Source organism: Lathyrus oleraceus, chromosome 6 (genome assembly GCF_024323335.1).
Source record: "Lathyrus oleraceus cultivar Zhongwan6 chromosome 6, CAAS_Psat_ZW6_1.0, whole genome shotgun sequence".
In the NCBI taxonomy this organism is placed as follows: Eukaryota; Viridiplantae; Streptophyta; class Magnoliopsida; order Fabales; family Fabaceae; genus Lathyrus; species Lathyrus oleraceus.
Genome location: NC_066584.1, coordinates 492,607,691 through 492,626,522, shown reverse-complemented (window position 1 = coordinate 492,626,522; position 18,832 = coordinate 492,607,691). Strand labels below are relative to the sequence as shown.

Below are 18,832 nucleotides of genomic sequence, written 5' to 3'. Positions count from 1 at the left end.
TAATTTTCTTTTTGTTATTTTTACCAACCTAATTGACTTTTAATTAAACTCACTTTCACCTGATGTAACCAAACATCTCATAAGCCACTAGTATCTCATTTTAAAGTCACGAGACGGTCTGTCCTCTCTTGAATTCAATAAATATTGTATGTGTGTGCGTGTGTAGTGATGGTGAATGAACCAAAGTGAGAGAGTGTGTAGCAGAAGAACTGATAGAGAACTTTCAAAGCTCTTTATCTTCTACCATCACTCAACTATAGCCTCTATATAATTTCTCTTTCTGTTTGGAGTGGTACCATAACACCATCACCATGTAGGTCTCCCGTCCCCCACATTTTCATTCTCTTCTCTTCTTCAACTACTACTCTTTTCTCTCTTTAACTCTATCTCTCTCTTATGACTTTGGTGTTTGCTTAATGTTTTACAGGAGACCAGATAGAAATCCATTAGATCTTAACAATCTCCCTGATGACATCTCTATAGATCATAATGATACACAACTTCTTCCTGACATCATCTCCTCACCACCAGGTAATTGATCCATTAGTTAATCAGTTAAACCTTTTTTCAAGTAACCGTCGACATTGATACTGTTTTGTCACGATCGTTTTTCGGCAAACCAAAACAACATGAAAACTGTTTTTTTATTATCGTTAGTATATTTTCACAAATGAAACACTAGGTCATGGTTTGCTTGAACATGAAACAGTAGTTAGTTTTCTTCTTAACCATGTAAAAAAAAATGAAAAGTGTAGAAGTTGGTAAAGCTATTACTATAAATAGATGTAATGATGATTTGATGTAAAAAAAGGAAAAGGAAGGGTCTCATCAAAGTTACTAAAAAAGGATATTTTGGTTACAACAGTTACAGGTTATAAGGAAAAAGAAGGCGGCGAAGATGATAGAAAAGACGAGTGTGGAAAGGTCTACGAATGTAGATTTTGTTCCCTCAAATTCTGTAAGTCTCAGGCTCTTGGAGGACACATGAACCGTCACCGCCAAGGCTAGTTTACTTTCTCTACTTTTCTTCTCTTTGTTAATTATTTTTTGCTTTGATTTGATTTGTTAATGTGTTTTGTGCAGAGAAGGAAACGGAAAAGTTGAACAATGCTCGTCAGCTTCTCTTACGTAATGATCATAACCTTGTTGCTCAAGCTGCCCTTCAGTTAGGGTATGCATTTCTACTTTTTCTAGAAAATTGATTTATAGTAACAGCAAATATGTGTAGGTAAATGGTTACTCACCATTGCAATAGCGTTAAAAAACGCTATTACAACGGTATTAGTATATTATATGAAGTTATATTCTGTGGAATTGATATTCAGATGCTATCAAACAATGCCGATGAGGTTTCCAACGTCTTTCTCTGGTTCATCCGCCTCCTCAAGTCAAGCACCATCTCAGGTTCAGGTTCAGCAGTACTTGTATAATTCATCTTCAAGGCCAATTTCATTCCCTACACGATTCATTCCTCAGCATCAACAAATGAACGATTACCGTGGAGGAGGCGATAAGTCAAGTTACACATGCATAGGTGCACCAGTTGGACAAAGTTTTCCAGATCATACTCCAACGATCAATCGGTTTCAAGATGGTAATATGTAATGCTATCATAAAGACACGTTAGAGAGAGATGATGAATTAATTAAGGTTGTGGTGACAGATAGCTAGGGTTATGAGTCATCATGAGATGAGAAACAACAGTAACTAGGTGGTGCAGCTTTTGAGATCATTGACAACCTCAGCTACTTTGGCATGGAGTTGTGGGAATGTCTTTTGTATGTTGGTTAGGTACAAAAACAAGTTGGATATGAACTGAAAGTTTGTGTCACTTCTTTTTGCATCTCAATTACCAACAATTCTCCTAGTATTTTATATTTTATTGCATTTTCTAGTACTATTTCTGTTTCATTTTGTAACTTTTGTGGTTTCATGCTTGTTTTCTAACTTTAATAATCCAAATAAATGTTTCTCACTCTCTAGAGTCAAACCATAATTAGAATATTCTAGTTTCTTGATATCCTCATGGTGTCAGTGTCACACTATGCTTGCACAATTAAGGTAATACCAAAAGAAAAAGTGTGATACTCCAGCGGAGTGTTTCCGGTATACATGATAGAATATTCAAACAATCAATCAATCATGTCTACTATCAATTTTTTCTTAATACTAGTATGCAGAAGTGCTTATATTTCTACCAAACTAATTTCAATTAGGTTTTTGAGATTAATTGACCGATTATTACTTTTATAAGTGAATTTGATTAAATAAAGAAAAGAAGCACCCGGTACTTCAATCCCATTCAATACAAAAAGAGAACACAAGCAGTCAACAGAAAGTCAAATAAGAAAACACAAAGCTAAACAACTCCAACAGAGGAGAAGAAAAAGAAAAAGCAAGATACCAAATAGAAGAAACTATCTCATAAAAGTAAGAGGGTTCTCAAACCAATCCAATTTTAGACAACCTAAGTAGCCCTTGAATCTCCTAGCAAATTAGTTCTATAGTAATCTAAATTTTGCCCACTTCTTTTTATTAATATATGAGTTGTACTTGTATTTTATCTTGAATGATTTTGATGGCACATTTGATAGTAGCTGCATGGTTTGAATCCTGCTAAAGACATTTGTTGTTTTCTTTTGTTATTTTATTTTCTCATTTTTATATATTACCCTTTTTATGATTTTCTTTTTTATTATTATTTTCATTTTTATTAATATCACATTATTATTATTAGTTAATTATTATCATTGTTATAAAAAACCAAAAAAATATAATCGTTATTAGTTATTATTATTATTATTATTATTATTATTATTATTATTATTATTATAAAAAAGTAAAAAGAATCTTTTATTATTATTTATTTATTAAGTAATAGTTATTAGAAATAAAAAGAGTAAAAAATGTGTATTGTTATAATTGTATATCTGTGTGTTGAATATGATCACATATGTTGTATATTTATATGCAAAAGAGGTATATACAATAGGTAATAATATAACTTACACTTATGATTCATTGAATATCAATCAATCCTTATTGATTGATAACAGATTCTTAACACCCCCCTTCAAGCCGGATCATCTATATTGCATGATTCGAGCTTGTTACAAATATAATTCGCTCGAGAATCCTTGAGAGATTTGATAAACATATCAGCCAGTTGATCTTCAGATCTGACAAATACTGTGGTTATTTCTCCTGACACTATCTTGTCTCTTACATACTGACAATCTATTTCTACGTGTTTGGTTTGTTCATGGAAAACCGGATTGGATGCAATGTGAAGTGCCACTTGATTGTCGCATATGAGTTTTGTGGTGTGAAAGCCTCCCAACCTAAGTTCCGAGAGAAAATTCTTAAGTCATGTAAGTTCCTTCGATGATGCTGCCATAACACGATATTCAACTTCAACACTAGATACTGCAAACGTGTTTTGTTTCACGCTCCTCCATGAGATCATATTTCCTCTAATAAGAACACAATATCTAGAAGTGGATCTCCTACATGGCGGTGATCCTGCCCAGTCTGCATCTGAATAACATGTGATTTTAGCATCACCATTATCTTCATATAATAGGCCTCTTCCTGGTGTATTCTTTATATATCTTAGAATCTAAATAACTGCATGAGTATCACAAGGAGCGTTCAGGAACTGACTCACAATGCTCACTGCAAAAGTAATATCATGTCTGGTGACGGTAAGATAATTGAGTCTATCCACTAAACATCAATATCTTCCTGGGTCTTCCAACAACCTCCCTGACCCGGAAGAAGCTTGACGATGGGACCCATAGAAGTATCGACATTCAAGCATACTGGTTTTAGTTAGGATGTCTAATGCATACTTACGTTGGTTAATTGTAATGTCTGATGAGGATTGAGAAACTTCAATACCTAAGAAGTTTCCGAGTGGACCCAAATCTTTTGTCTGGAAGTTTTTGAAAAAATGAGCTTTTAGTCACTAGATACCCTCAGTATCGTCTCTAGTGATAACAATGTTATCAACATAGATCACAAGAAAGATGCGCTAATTGGTGCAGGAATCAAGGAAGAAAGTAGAGTGATCTGCTTCATATCTAGTAATACCAAACTGCATCAAGGCCGAACTGAATCGACCAAACCAAGCAAGTGGAAACTATTTCAGCCCATAAAGAGAACGATGAAGTCGACAAACACGTCTTGAATTTCCTGGAAATGTAAAACATGGAGGTTGATACATATACACTTCCTCCTCCAATCTCCATGTAAAAAGACATTTTTAATGTCCAACTGATGAAGCGACCAATGATTAATAGCAGCCATTGCAAGGAAGAGACTGATTGAACTAATCTTGGCCATTGGAGAAAAAGTGTCACCATAATCAAGGCCACATATCTGTGTGTATCCCTTGGCTACTATAAGACCCCAATTTTGACCCTAAGACCCCTCATGTAATTTCATCAAAAACATTAACATTGGGATCATACCTTGGCATTCTCCTTACCCCTCCTTCATTGGGTTTGTTCTAGGAGAGATCACCAAGCACTTTGTGATTGTATCATACTTTTATTTTATCATTTCACTAACCAAAATATCAAAAATATGTATTTGCATTTGCCTAACTCTTTTGTAGGAAAGGCATGATCCTATTGATTCATCAAGTTCACATCTAGGGTTTGAGACCCTCATGAACAAAGAGCACAACCAAGAATTGATCCAAGAATGGTTATGAGCATCATATATGAGTCCCAATGTTCTCTACATGTTATATTGATCAAATTTTCTTCAAGAGTTTGAGGGTGATTTGCCTTGGAAACCCTAGTTTGACTGGGTATCTTGAGTAACTTCTCCAACAAGCTATCTCACTAATTGATCAAATTTCTTAAGGGACACTTCAAAATTCATCACCTTATGCCTATATGAGCTACCATTAGCCTAGAAAGTCAAGAGAATTGGAAGTTAGCAAGTTGGTTGATGGTGGTTGGCCAGATGAATTCATCTGATCAAAACTAGGTCTCCCTAGACCCAATCTCCTACAATTTTCACCATATGAAAATGATTCCAAACGAAAACTTACTCTAAATAATATTCCAAACAATTTTCATGTTGAGACCTAAAGGTAGTTTTGATTGGAAAATCATTTTCTATGTTGAAACATTATAGGTCATTTTGTCTAAACCCTAATTTGAAAATCAACTTCCCAAGGCCATAACTTGCTCATTGTTTATGAGATGAAATATTTCCAAGTTGTACAATCAAATTCAATGTGTCTACTTCAACTTTGATGTTTGTAGTGGGAGCTAATTCAACTTTTTTGAGTATGTGATATGAGGTTACATTATAGGTCATTTTTGACCTATACCATTGATCAAGCGATTTTTCCAAACTTCAAAAATGAATAACTCTATCATTTCAAATCCAAATTACACAAAATTGGTGACCATTTTGAAGGTCTTTGAAAGAGCTACAACTTTTATGAAGACACGTTTCTCATTTGAAGCTCATATAAAAAGTTAAGCAAGGTGGAATATTGAGACATATGGCTTGACACTTAGAAAAATTTTGATACGTCAAAAATTTCCAAACTTCCACATCAAATTTCTTCAAGTTACAAACTCCAAATAGAAAAGTGTTGAACATGAAAGTTATTCCTCTTGATCTCACCTTTCCAAAGAGCTCAAATTCATTCATTTTAGACAAGGAATGTATAGGTTGCGCATGGCATGAACATGGTGTCATCACTTGGCAAGGATCAAATTTCAAATCTTCATGCACACTTTCCTTGCAATCCAAGTTGAATTCAGATTATCTCACACTCATTTATGGACTTAGGGAAATGATTTTATGGGCCTATGCGTGCCCATCCACCCATGCATCATCAATACCAAATTTGGAAAGTGATTTCAAATGTGCAAAAAGCAATGGTTTCAGCTATAAATAGAGCCTCATATGCTCAGCATTTCACACACATTCGCGCCGGCTTTGATCCCCTACCTCTAACCCTCACATTGTAAAGGATAATCCTGAGAATTTCACTTGAATTTGAGTTTGGATTTCCACTGTTTTGAAATTCAAAACTCCAGGGATCCACAACCTTTTGAGCATTTAATCCTTCTTCTGCAAGCATTTGGAGTGAGATCAAGCACGAGCAAGAACAAGATCAGTTGAATCTAGACCTCTATTGAAGGTATTTTTCAGAAATTTTGATCTCTTCAATTCTCTCTAATTATTATTCAATTCTATTGATTCTTTGGTTGTCTGAAGTCCTACCAATATAGGCAAGAAGATTGAGTTGCTTAGAGGCCAAATCGAAGCAACTCAGTTCATGTACCTCAAATTTCAACTCCATGTATCTCTCAATATACTTGGAGTTAGAGTGAATTAAGGCTAGATTCGAACTCAATGCCATTTTTACTTTGATTTCATGTCCTTGTTTTTAATTTTGGTGATGGTTATGACTGAACTAGTACGGCAAGGTTCGCCGGAGAAGAAGACCGATTCTTGGCCGCCGGTGGTGTGCTGGGTGGTTCTGAACCATAAGATCCTTTTAAAATGATCTAATCATGAGCGTTCCTTTTGAATACCAATTGTGTGGCGCCCTGACTTAAGTGCATGGTGGAACGCGTGTTTTGATCCAATTGATCTGCCACTTCAATTAATGAGGGAGATCAAGTGGTCCACGTTTTTTTTTGATATTTCAATTTTCATTTTAATTGCATTATTTTCAATAATTCATATTAAATTTAATATTGATCCAAAAAATATGGGACTTTCACCAAAAAATTTCAAATATTTTCCTCAATCATATTCTGAATTAAAATTATCTTTTGGATCATTATTAATATTTTTCATGAATTAATTGATTTTGAATTTGTTTTTAATTGTTTAAAAATATTTTTAAATGTCCAAAAAATATGAAAAATTTTCTCCAAGGTCCTTTGACTTTGTTTGACCTATGATAAATCTCATGGCAATTTCTTTGGTGTTTTGATGAGATTTTAGGAATTGGACAAACCATATTTATTTTAAATGCACTATTTTAGTATTTTTAATTTGAATAAATGCCAAATAAATTTGTTGACCAATTGTGATAACTTGTTTATGTTTGACTCTTGTTGTTGGGTCTTGGTCAAGGTTGATTTGACTTTGTCAAATTAATATCATTGGATTTAGGGGATTGATGGAATGTACATTCCATCTCCCAAAATGAATGGATGATATTAATTTGGTAAAAGTCCTCCTTTGACCAATTTGTGTTTTGATCCATTTCCCTCCCACTTCATCTTATTCCCTTTCTTCATTCATTCGTTCCATTTGGCCTATGATATCTCAAAATTTTAAGGCTAGTTGATTGAAAAATTGACATGAGTATAGATGAGATTAGGCCACCCTTTTTGCATATTCTTTTTGTGTGTGGTATGTTTCATGAGCATAATCTACTATACTATGTCTCTAACATGCATTAACACGAAAATTTTATTGTCCGGCCTCAAATAGTTGTGACTTCTACATAAGTCCAATTACAACTGCTTAACATAACGCTAAATTTGTGACATAAAACGCATAAGCATTCTAGTTAGGGAGATTGTCAGTCTCCTCTCTTTCATGATATTGTGTGGAAACTTGGCCTTTTTTCCTTCCTTTGGGAGATGTCTTGGTTCAAGGATCCATGCTTATGATAAGTGGGTTGAGTGTTCTCCAAAGAATGACTTCAATTAAGAAAGCAAAAGCAAAACAATACTAACTTTTAACTTATTAACTCCTAACTTTTAATTTCAAGTCATTTACTTTAGTGCCATTTAATTCTAGATTTTATTCATTTGCCATTGTTGATATCATTCTAATTGTTTATGTTAATGCAATTTTCACTTTGTCCACTTGGACCTTATTGTGTGATATATTTTGTTTGTGTATACTTTGCTTGTTAGTGTGGCCTTTGATCATTAATGAACATAATAACAACAAAAACCCGAAAAAACTTTTGAGTGGATTGTTGGCTTAATCTTGGACAAATGGACTTAGAATCTAGGAAACCTTCTTATGCTAAAGGACTTGGCCAATGCCAACTTGTTGAAGAACCAAGTGCTTGCAATTTGAAACTTCATGTGATACATCATTCAAGATCCCTTTGAGTTCATCTGCAACATGATCATTGTGAAGCTGTTATTTTGAACCTGTGACTTGTGGAATTCATTTGTTACATGGGCTACTTTGAAGAAGATCATGGAATGGATAAGCTTGGATGTGGCTATCTTTATTTGATTCCTTGCTCTTCAAGATAATATAATTGTGCATTGTGTTGTTTGATTCTAAAAGTCCAAAGGGAATTCAGGGTTTCTATTGACATTCTTGTCTATTGGATTGCTATCCACTTGGTCAGATCTTTTCAACTCTAAACTTTTAAATTTTGTACATAGGATAGTCTCTTCATCTTCTCCCCATTTCTTTAATTTCAAAATCTCTTTATCCATTTTTCAAAATCTTCTTTGTGTGAACTATTTTTGTTCTAAACTTTGACAACTTTGCAAAAAGATAGAAACTTTGGCCTTATGCCATTGCATTTTCAAACTTCTTTTCTTAAATCAAACTTGTAAATAAACTTAACTATACTTTACCTAAACTTTCAAGAAGCCAAAAAGAACTAACTCATTCAAATCATTTTTAGGCCTTTGTGTCTTTCAAACTTAATTTTTGTTAAAAGCAATGCATCCACTTTGAAATTTGTATTACGAACTACGAGGGTTTGATCTCCAATTTTTATGTTGGTACGTCGGCACAAGACCGAAGGTCTTGTCAAAGACAAAAATATAATTAATGAATTCTTTTCTCATCCCCCCATTCTATTTGTTTGTAAACATCACTTTATACCAAGTACGCATGCACACGAAAAAGGGCTCCCTAGGAGTACCTAGGACACTTTGGGTGCTAACACCTTCCCTCTGTGTAACCAACCCCCTTACCTGTAATCTCTGACATTTTATTAGTTTTGATTTAAAAACTTCTTACTTTTGTGTTTTGTTCGTACTTTTTTCCTTTTCCCTTGGAAACAATAAAAGCGCGGTGGCGACTCTTGTTATTTGATCTCTAGCTTGTCAATAGCTTGATGATCATGAATTTACCGCTATAGAAATTAAGTGGCGACTCCACTGAGGAGTAGTCTCCAGTGGGTTTAGCCTACTTTTTTGTGTGTATATATTTGTATATATGTGATGTTTGTATATATGTATGTGTGATATAATCTATTTGTTGTGCTTGGTGATATCTGAGTGGTGAGATAAGTTCTAACCCGAACTTGAGTGCAATTAAGATAGGAGGATGGTATAGTCATGTTCGACTTATGTGGAGCAGTCCTTAACAAGTTGGCTTGAGATCCATCTGCTCAATGGAGACTCCTTTGGATTTGGAAGTGTCACACAAGTATTTATGGTTAGGCATTACTATTTCTAATTGGGTACGAGAAGCTGAGGACCTTGGAACATTTAACCCATCTTGGCCTATTTAGGACGTAGTGCGAAAACTATTCAAGTGTAGACTTGATAACAATTGTTACGCGATACTACACTCATGAAGAAATTTGAGGTGGAAGTTTGGAAATTTTTGACATATCAAAATTTTTCTAAGTGTCAAGCCATATGTCTCAATATTCCACCTTGCTTAACTTTTTATATGGACTTCAAATGAGAAACGTGTCTTCATCAAAGTTGTAGATCTCTCAAATACCTTAAAAATGGTCACAAATTTCATGTCATTTGGATTTGAAATGATAGAGTTATGCATTTTTAAAGTTTGGAAAAATCACTTGATCAATGGTATAGGTCAAAAGTGACCTATAATGTAACCTCATATAACATGCTAAAAAAAGTTGAATTATCTCCCACTCCAAACATAAAAGTTGAAGTAGACACATTGAATTTGATTGTGAAACTTGGAAATCTTTCATCGCATAAAAATTGAGCAAGTTATGCCTTGGGAATTTGACTTTCAAATTAGGGTTTAGACAAAATGACCTATAATGTTTCAACATAGAAAATGATTTTCCAAGAACAAATAGCTCTAGGTATCAACATGAAAGTTGTTTGGAATGTCATTTAGAGTAAGTTTTCTCTTGGAATCATTTTAATATAGTGAAAATTGTAGAAGATAGGGTCTAGGGAGACCCAGTTTTGATCAGATGAATTCATCTGGCCAACCACCATCAACCAACTTGTTAACTTCCAATTCTCATGACTTTCTCGGCTCATGGTAGATCATATATGCATAAGATGATGAATTTTCAAGTTTACCTTGAGAAATTTGATCAATTGGTGAGATAGCTTGTTGGAGAAGCTACTCAAGATACCCAGTCAAACTAGGGTTTCCAAGGAAAATTACCCTCAAACTCTCGAAGAAAACTTGATCAATATAACATGTAGAGATCATTGGGACTCGTATATGATGCTCATAACCATTCTTGTATCAATTCATGGTTGTGTTCTTTGTTCATGAGGGTCTCAAACCCTAGATGTGAACTTGATAAATCAATGGAGATCATGCCCTACCTACAAAAGAGTTAGGCAAATGAAAAGACATATTTTTGGTATTTTGGTTAGTAAAATAATAATATACAAGTATGATACAATCACAAAGTACTTGGTGATATCTCCTAAAACAAACCCAATGAAAGAGGGGTAAGGACGATGCCAAGGTATGATCCCAATGCTAATGCTTATGATGAAATTACATGAGGGATCTTAGGGTCAAAATTGGGGTCTTACATAAAGGAATACTTTATTATACATCATCTCAAGCATATATGATCCTCTATAAGTCCCAAAGATCAATATACCTTCAAGTTTGCAAGTTGGTTCAAAGAAGTTGACCAGAGAAAGTCAACTAGTAAAAACTAGGGTTCCCTAGACCCTATCTCCTATAGTTTTTTGTCATATGAAAATGATTATAAGAGAAAAGTTACTCCTTATTACATTACTGTAGTGGGGTATTCGTTACCATTAGAGATATTGACTAAATCCAAGGTAAACCATACAAGTCGAGTCGCCACCGTACTTCTATTTATCCAAAGGAATGGTTAGAAAGCGAACAAAAACCTAAAAGTTTTATCGAATCAAAAACTAGTAAAAATGTCAGAGATCGAGGTAAGGGGGTTGGTTATGCGATGGGAAGGTTTTAAGCATCCAAAACATCCTAGGTACTCCTAGGGAGCCCTTTTCACACTTGTTGTAAGGTTGGTATTTTGGTGAAAATTTGTTTGTGCAAACATGATTGAAGAGATGAGAAGAGAATATACAAGTTAATTACAATTTGTGTTTGGATGGATAAATCCATTGCCTACGTACCATCTTAAAAAAGATTAGGATCAAAACCTCGTAGTTCGGGGTAAAAATATCAAAATAAGTTGGTGAATTGATTAGTCCAAAAGCCTTAAGATCTTTTGTTATCCAAGGGAGAAAACTCAACCTAAAACCACAAATACACCATGTGAGGATAACTTCAACATGCTAGTGAGGGGTTAACCCTATAATAAGCATGGAAGACTCATTGTCCATCACTAAGGATATAGGTGAGTATTACATGTAACAACCCAATTTTAGTATTTATTTATTATACTATTATTATTATATTTTATTTTAATTATATGGAGCGTTAATTAATTAATTGGTTGTTAGGTAGTATAATAATTGATTATATTAATTAACTTGGTGTGTTAATTAATTAATTAGTTGGTGTGAGATATAATGATTAATTATATTAATTAACTTTGTGAGTATATGATGTTAGTTTAATTTATTTTGAACTAATTAGAGATATTTAAATATTAGGTCTTATTGGGCCTATTAATTAAATTAGAAGTATCATTTAAGCCCAAATAGAATATTAGTATATAAAGGGGAGGAGAGTGAGAATTAGGATTCACTTGATCATTTGACAACAATAGAGAAAGAGAAAAGGAAAAGTGAGGAGAAGAGGGGAAGAACAAGAGAGGAGCTAGGGTTTCCAGAAAATTGAAGAGGTAAGGGGGGAATCCTTATTATTATGGGTTAGTATGATCGGGTCAATGGGTAGATGTATGTTTAGGTTAAAATCCCTAATTTTGTATGGTTGTTTGGAATTGCTAGGTTTTGATGAGTATGCTTGATTGTGGTGATTGATTGTGTTAAAATTGCAAATTAACGTTATATATTTAGAGTATTGTGTGAGTTATAATTTTCTGAACGTTGGCTTTTTACGGAATTGAAATCGGAGGTCCGAAGGTCCTCCAACGATGAAAACCGCAGAAAATTCTGCATGCTGTCCGTCACAATCGCGGCCCTTTTTTATGTTTTATTGTCGAAATCGTTTTGTCATAACATTTGATCCGTAAGTCCAAATTGAGTGCCGTTTGAAGCGTTGGATAGATGAAACAGAAGGATATAACTTTGTTTCAGGAATAAAATAATTTTAGAGATTATTTCATGGACGTTTTTGGGGTTGAAGAAGATGAAAATTATGTTGGAAAATTTAGAAAACAACAACTTTTTAGTAACGCCTTCGTGCACGGTTTAATTCATAACTTTCAACACGTGAATCATTTTGGTTTGGGGTTTAAAGCATTAGAAAGGTGACTCTAATAGATATTATGTGAATGATGTATTTGTTATGAATGTGTATATGTACCATTGATGGATTGTGAATGATATATTGTTATGAATGTGTATATGTACCATTGGTGGATTGTGAATGATATATTGTTATGAATGTGTATATGTACCATTGGTGGATTGTGAATGATATATTGTTATGAATGTGTTTATCTACCATTGGTGGATTGTGAATGATAATGTTATGAATGTGTTTATGTACCATTGGTGGATTATTTCATGGACGTTTTTGGGGTTGAAGAAAATGAAAATTATGTTGGAAAATTTAGAAAACAACAACTATATAGTAACGCCTTCGTGCACGGTTTTATTCATAACTTTGAACTCGTGAATCATTTTGGGTTGGGGTTTAAAGCATTAGAAAGGTGACTCTAATAGATATTATATGAATGGTGTATTTGTTATGAATGTGTATATGTACCATTGGTGGATTGTGAATGATATATTGTTATGAATGTGTATATGTACCATTGGTGGATTGTGAATGAGATATTGTTATGAATGTGTTTATGTACCATTGGTGGATTGTGAATGATATATTGTTATGAATGTGTATATGTATCATTGGTGGATTGTGAGTGATATATTGTTATGAATGTGTATATGTACCATTGGTGGATAATTTATAGAGTTGAATTATGGTGATATGTGGAATGTTAAGATGGTAGAGATGATCTTAATTGCATATGTATTGGTATTTGTACATTCATTCATGGCATGCATGGTCGGCTTCATGGTGGAAGCGGTGAAACTGTGGGTTCACATGGTAAATAGACGTTGATCCTTAATTGGAAATAGACGTAGCAGACGTTGATCCTTAATTCGAAACAGGCTTGGTAAATAGAGGTTGATCCTTAATTAGAAATAGGCGTAGCAGACGTTGATCCTTAATTGGAAACAAGCGTGGTAAATAGACGTTGATCCTTAATTGGAAATAGGCGTAGCAGACGTTGATCCTTAATTGGAAACAAGCGTGATAAATAGACGTTGATCCTTAATTGGAAATAGGCGTAGCAGACGTTGATCCTTAATTGGAAATAGACGTGGTGGCTTGGATTCTAGATATTGAATCGGAAAGTGGTGAAACGTTGGGTTCACATTGGTACCACATGCATTGAGTCACATGTCTTGCATTGAGTCACATTAGAGTTATGTGATAATTGAATGTTTGCATTGATGTGATTGTGATGTGTGTATGAGATATGGTAATTTGAATTTGATGATGTTTGGATACATAACTTGACTGAATATGTGATTATGTGATAATTGTAGTTTTGTGTATATTGGAGAATATAATATTGGATTTGAATACTATACTCCTTGTGTTTTTATGTGTGCTTGAAACATGTGAAATAAATGTTGGTTAATATTATTTACATGGTTATATGAAGTGTGATGAATTCCTTTAATTGTTGATTTAATCATTGTGCTTGATTAATACTTCTTCATAATGATTTGAATTCTCACCCTTTCTATTTGAATGTTACCTTTACATGGGTATCGCGCAAATACTCAGGAGTAGTATCGCTGAAGTAAGTGGACGGTAGCTCACTCGAGATTAGCTGGAGAGCTGCGGTACTTCGTTTAGAGACTAAGTAGTGAGTCAATGCTCTCGTCATGTAACACTGGGTAGATTGGAAGTATGGAACTCATATCTGATTTGGATACGTTTTATGTTATTAATTGTGAACATGTTTAATTGAAGAGATTATTGAGAGATGATCATGGTATGGGACATGGATCATTTGATGAAATGCATGGATATTCGTTATTTTCCGCTGCGAACGCATATGCTTGAATATTCATGATAATTGAAATGTGTTATTTTAAATGACCAGGTGTATTGTATATTGATGATGAATGATGTTCGTTTTTGAAAGCTTTTAGTTTTTGAAAACGTCGATGTGACGCCCTTTTGTTTATATGCGTGCTTATTTACTCTGATTATATGTTAAGTATTCTGGGATAGAAAAAGGGGTGTTTCATTAGTGGTATCAGAGCCTGGTTGACCAGTTGGTCAATAGTCGTTAGGGTTTTCAATCTTGTTGTATTTGATTCGTGTATCTGACACGATCGATACTGTTTGTCTGGTTGGTCCGTCCGGCCAGGTTGTTTAATTATGTTTTTTCCCTAGTATGCGACATGTGTGTGAGAACACGGTCGATGCTTGTTTTATTTTCCATTGGCAGGTTGGGAATGAAATAAGTGGGGGAGAAGCGTCTGCTTCTCTTGGATGTTCCAATTGGATCGAGCTTGGACATTGTGTTGTGCATGCAAGAGTGCACTATTGGCTAGTTAACCTGTTTTGAGGATGTTGTGCTTTTCCTGAACCCGAAGAGAGGTCGGATTCGAGGATGGTGTTGGTTAGAAGTTAATCAGATGTATATCAACTGTTTCGAGAAGACGGTTATTTTTCCTGAGGTTGGTGCTAAGGAAGATTTGTTTGTGTCTGCTAAGCAAGTTGATGAATCGGTGCAAGGTGGTGCCGAGTTGTTTATGTTGTTCGCAACTTTGGATATTCGTGAGAAGAGGGTCATGCCGAGCATTTGAAGGTTGTGTTATCGGCGTTGAAAGGGAGGAAGTTGTTTGCTAAACTCTCCAAATGTGAATTTTGGTTGAGTGAAGTAAGTTTTCTTGGACATGTGATTTCGAGTGGTGGTATTTCTATGGATCCTACGAAGATTAAAGCTGTATCTCAGTGGGAAGCTCCTAAGTCTGTTGCTGAGATTAGAAGTTTCCTTGGTTTGGCTAGTTATTATAGGAAGTTCATTGAAGGATTTTCTAAGTTGTCGTTACCATTGACGCAGTTGACTAGGAAAGGTCAAGCTTTCATTTGGACTTCGCAGTCTGAAGCGAATTTTCAAGAGCTTAAGAGAAGATTGACTACGGCTCCTATTCTGATTTTACCGGATCTGTTAGAAACTTTCGTTGTGTATTATGATGCTTCTTTGTTGGGGTAGCTTATGCTTCAAGGCAACTTAAAGTGCATGAGAGGAATTACCCGACGCATGATTTAGAGTTGGCCGTCGTTGTGTTCATGTTGAAGCTTTGGAGACATTATTTGTTTGGATCGAGATTTGATGTGTTTAGTGATCACAAGAGTTTGAAGTACTTGTTCGACCAGAAATAATTGAATATGAGGCAAAGGAGATGGTTGGAATTCTTGAAAGATTATGATTTTGGTTTGAATTATCATCCTGGAAAGGCGAATGTTGTAGCCGATGCAGTGAGTAGGAAGTCATTGCACATGTCTATGTTGAAGATTCGAGAGTTTGAATTGTTGGAACAATTTAGAGATTCGAGTTTGGCTTGTGAAGCGACGTCTTCGTGTGTTAAGCTTGGGATGTTGAAGCTTACGTGTGGCATTCTTGATGAGATTAGAGAAGGTCAGAAGTCAGATTTGAAATTAGTCGATGTTATGACATTGATTAATCAAGGCAAAGGTGGTGACTTTCGGATTGATGAGAATGGTATCATGAGATGTCGTGATCGAGTTTGTGTTCCGGATGTTGCGGATTTGAGAAAGAGGATTATTGAGGAAGGGCATAGAAGTGGTTTGAGTATTCATCCTGGTGCTACTAAGATGTATCAAGACTTGAGGAAGATGTTTTGGTGGCAAGGTATGAAGAAGGATGTAGCGGAATTTGTGTATCCATGTTTGACTTGTCAAAAGTCAAAGATTGAACATCAAAAGCCGTCTGGTTTGATGCAACCGTTATCTATTCCCGAGTGGAAGTGGGATAGTATCTCTATGGATTTTGTTTCGGGTTTGCAGAGAACATCGAGTAATTGTGAGGCGATTTGGGCCGTTGTGGACAGGTTGACGAAATGTGCTCATTTTATTCCGATGAGGATGGATTATTCGATGGAGAGACTTGCTAAGTTGTACATTGAAAGGATTGTGTGTTTACATGGTATTCCTTCGAGCATTGTTTTAGATAGAGATCCGAGGTTCACTTCGAGATTTTGGGAAGGTTTGCAAAGTGCTTTGGGTACGAAGTTGCGGTTAAGTTCAACATATCATCCGCAAATTGATGGTCAAACGGAGAGGACTATTCAGTCACTTAAAGATCTTTTGAGGTTTTGTGTTTTGGAACAAGGAGGAAATTAGGATAGTTTCTTGCCTTTGGTCGAGTTTACGTATAATAACAGTTTCCATTCGAGTATTGGAATGGCACCTTTTGAAGCTCTTTATGGTAGAAGGTGTAGAACTCCTTTATGTTGGTACGAATCAGGAGATAGTGATGTGGTTGGACCCGAGTTGATTCAAGAGACTACGGATAAGATTAAGATGATTCAAGAGAAGATGAAGACTTCTCAGAGTCGTCAAACGAGTTATCATGATAAGAGGAGGAAAGCTGTTGAGTTTGAGAAAGATGAGCATGTGTTTCTCCGAGTTACGCTAATAACGGGTGTTGGTAGAGCTTTGAAGTCGCGTAAGTTGACGCCGCGTTTCATTGGTCCTTATCAGATTTCCGAGAGGATAAGTGAAGTGGCATATCGGATTGCATTACCACCGTCACTTTCTAATCTTCATGATGTGTTCCATGTGTCTCAATTGAGGAGGTACATTGCAGATCCATCGCATGTTGTCCCATTAGATGATGTGGAAGTGCGAGATAATTTGACGGTTGATACATCACCTATGCGAATTGAAGATCGAGAAGTGAAGAAGCTTCGTGGTAAGGAGATTGCTTTGGTGAAAGTGATATGGGGCGGAGTCGCCATTGACAATATTACTTGGGAACTCGAGGATAAGATGAAGGAATCATATCCGGAGTTATTTGTTTGAGGTATTTTCGAGGACGAAAATCTTTTAAGTGGGGAAGAGTTGTAACAACCTAATTTTAGTATTTATTTATTATACTATTATTATTATATTTTATTTTAATTATGTGGAGTGTTAATTAATTAATTGGTTGTTAGGTAGTATAATAATTGATTATATTAATTAACTTGGTGTGTTAATTAATTAGTTAGGTTGTATGAGATATAATGATTAATTATATTAATTAACTTTGTGAGTATATGATGTTAGTTTAATTTATTTTGAACTAATTAGAGATATTTAAATATTAGGTCTTATTGGGCCTATTAATTAAATTAGAAGTATCATGATTTAAGCCCAAATAGAATATTAGTATATAAAAGGGAGGAGAGTGAGAATTAGGATTCACTTGATCATTTGACAATAATAGAGAAAGAGAAGAGGAAAAGTGAGGAGAAGAGGGGAAGAACAAGAGAGGAGCTAGGGTTTCTAGAAAATTGAAGAGGTAAGGGGGGAATCCTTATTATTATGGGTTAGTATGATCGGGTCAATGGGTAGATGTATGTTTAGGTTAAAATCCCTTATTTTGTATGGTTGTTTGGAATTGTTAGGTTTTGATGAGTATGCTTGATTGTGGTGATTGATTGTGTTAAAACTGCAAATTAACATTATATATTTAGAGTATTGTGTGAGTTATAATTTTCTGAACGTTGGCTTTTTACGGAATTGAAATCGGAGGTCCGAAGGTCCTCCAACGATGAAAACCGCAGAAAATTCTGCATGCTGTCCGTCACAATCACGGCCCTTTTTTATGTTTTATTGTCGAAATCGTTTTGTCATAACATTTGATCCGTAAGTCCAAATTGAGTGCCGTTTGAAGCGTTGGATAGATGAAACAGAAGGATATAACTTTGTTTCAGGAATAAAATAATTTTGGAGATTATTTCATGGACGTTTTTAGGGTTGAAGAAGATGAAAATTATGTTGGAAAATTTAGAAAACAACAACTTTTTAGTAACGCCTTCGTGCACGGTTTAATTCATAACTTTCAACACGTGAATCATTTTGGTTTGGGGTTTAAAGCATTAAAAGGTGACTCTAATAGATATTATGTGAATGATGTATTTGTTATGAATGTGTATATGTACCATTGATGGATTGTGAATGATATATTGTTATGAATGTGTATATGTACCATTGGTGGATTGTGAATGATATATTGTTATGAATGTGTATATGTACCATTGGTGGATTGTGAATGATATATTGTTATGAATGTGTTTATGTACCATTGGTGGATTGTGAATGATATATTGTTATGAATGTGTATATGTACCATTGGTGGATTGTGAATGATATATTGTTATGAATGTGTATATGTACCATTGGTGGATAATTTATAGAGTTGAATTATGGTGATATGTGGAATGTTAAGATGGTAGAG

General features: G+C 34.8%; 1 protein-coding gene across 1 annotated transcript; it reads left to right on the top strand.

Moving 5' to 3' along the window:
• The first annotated feature begins 387 nt into the window (after positions 1–387).
• LOC127096723 (zinc finger protein JAGGED) lies at positions 388–1,878 on the top strand. Its single transcript, XM_051035275.1, has 4 exons — positions 388–531; positions 866–1,003; positions 1,084–1,171; positions 1,326–1,878. Exons 1-4 carry the CDS (start codon positions 417–419, stop codon positions 1,603–1,605), a joined length of 621 nt encoding a protein of 206 aa, XP_050891232.1. The 5' UTR covers positions 388–416; the 3' UTR covers positions 1,606–1,878.
• Positions 1,879–18,832: the final 16,954 nt, after the last annotated feature.

Coding starts and splice junctions, on each gene's coding strand:
- LOC127096723 (XM_051035275.1), top strand. CDS start 417: ATGTTTTACAGGAGACCAGATAGAAATCCATTAGATCTTAACAATCTC. Junction 532..865: donor CATCATCTCCTCACCACCAG/GTAATTGATCCA, acceptor TGGTTACAACAG/TTACAGGTTATAAGGAAAAA. Junction 1,004..1,083: donor CATGAACCGTCACCGCCAAG/GCTAGTTTACTT, acceptor TGTTTTGTGCAG/AGAAGGAAACGGAAAAGTTG.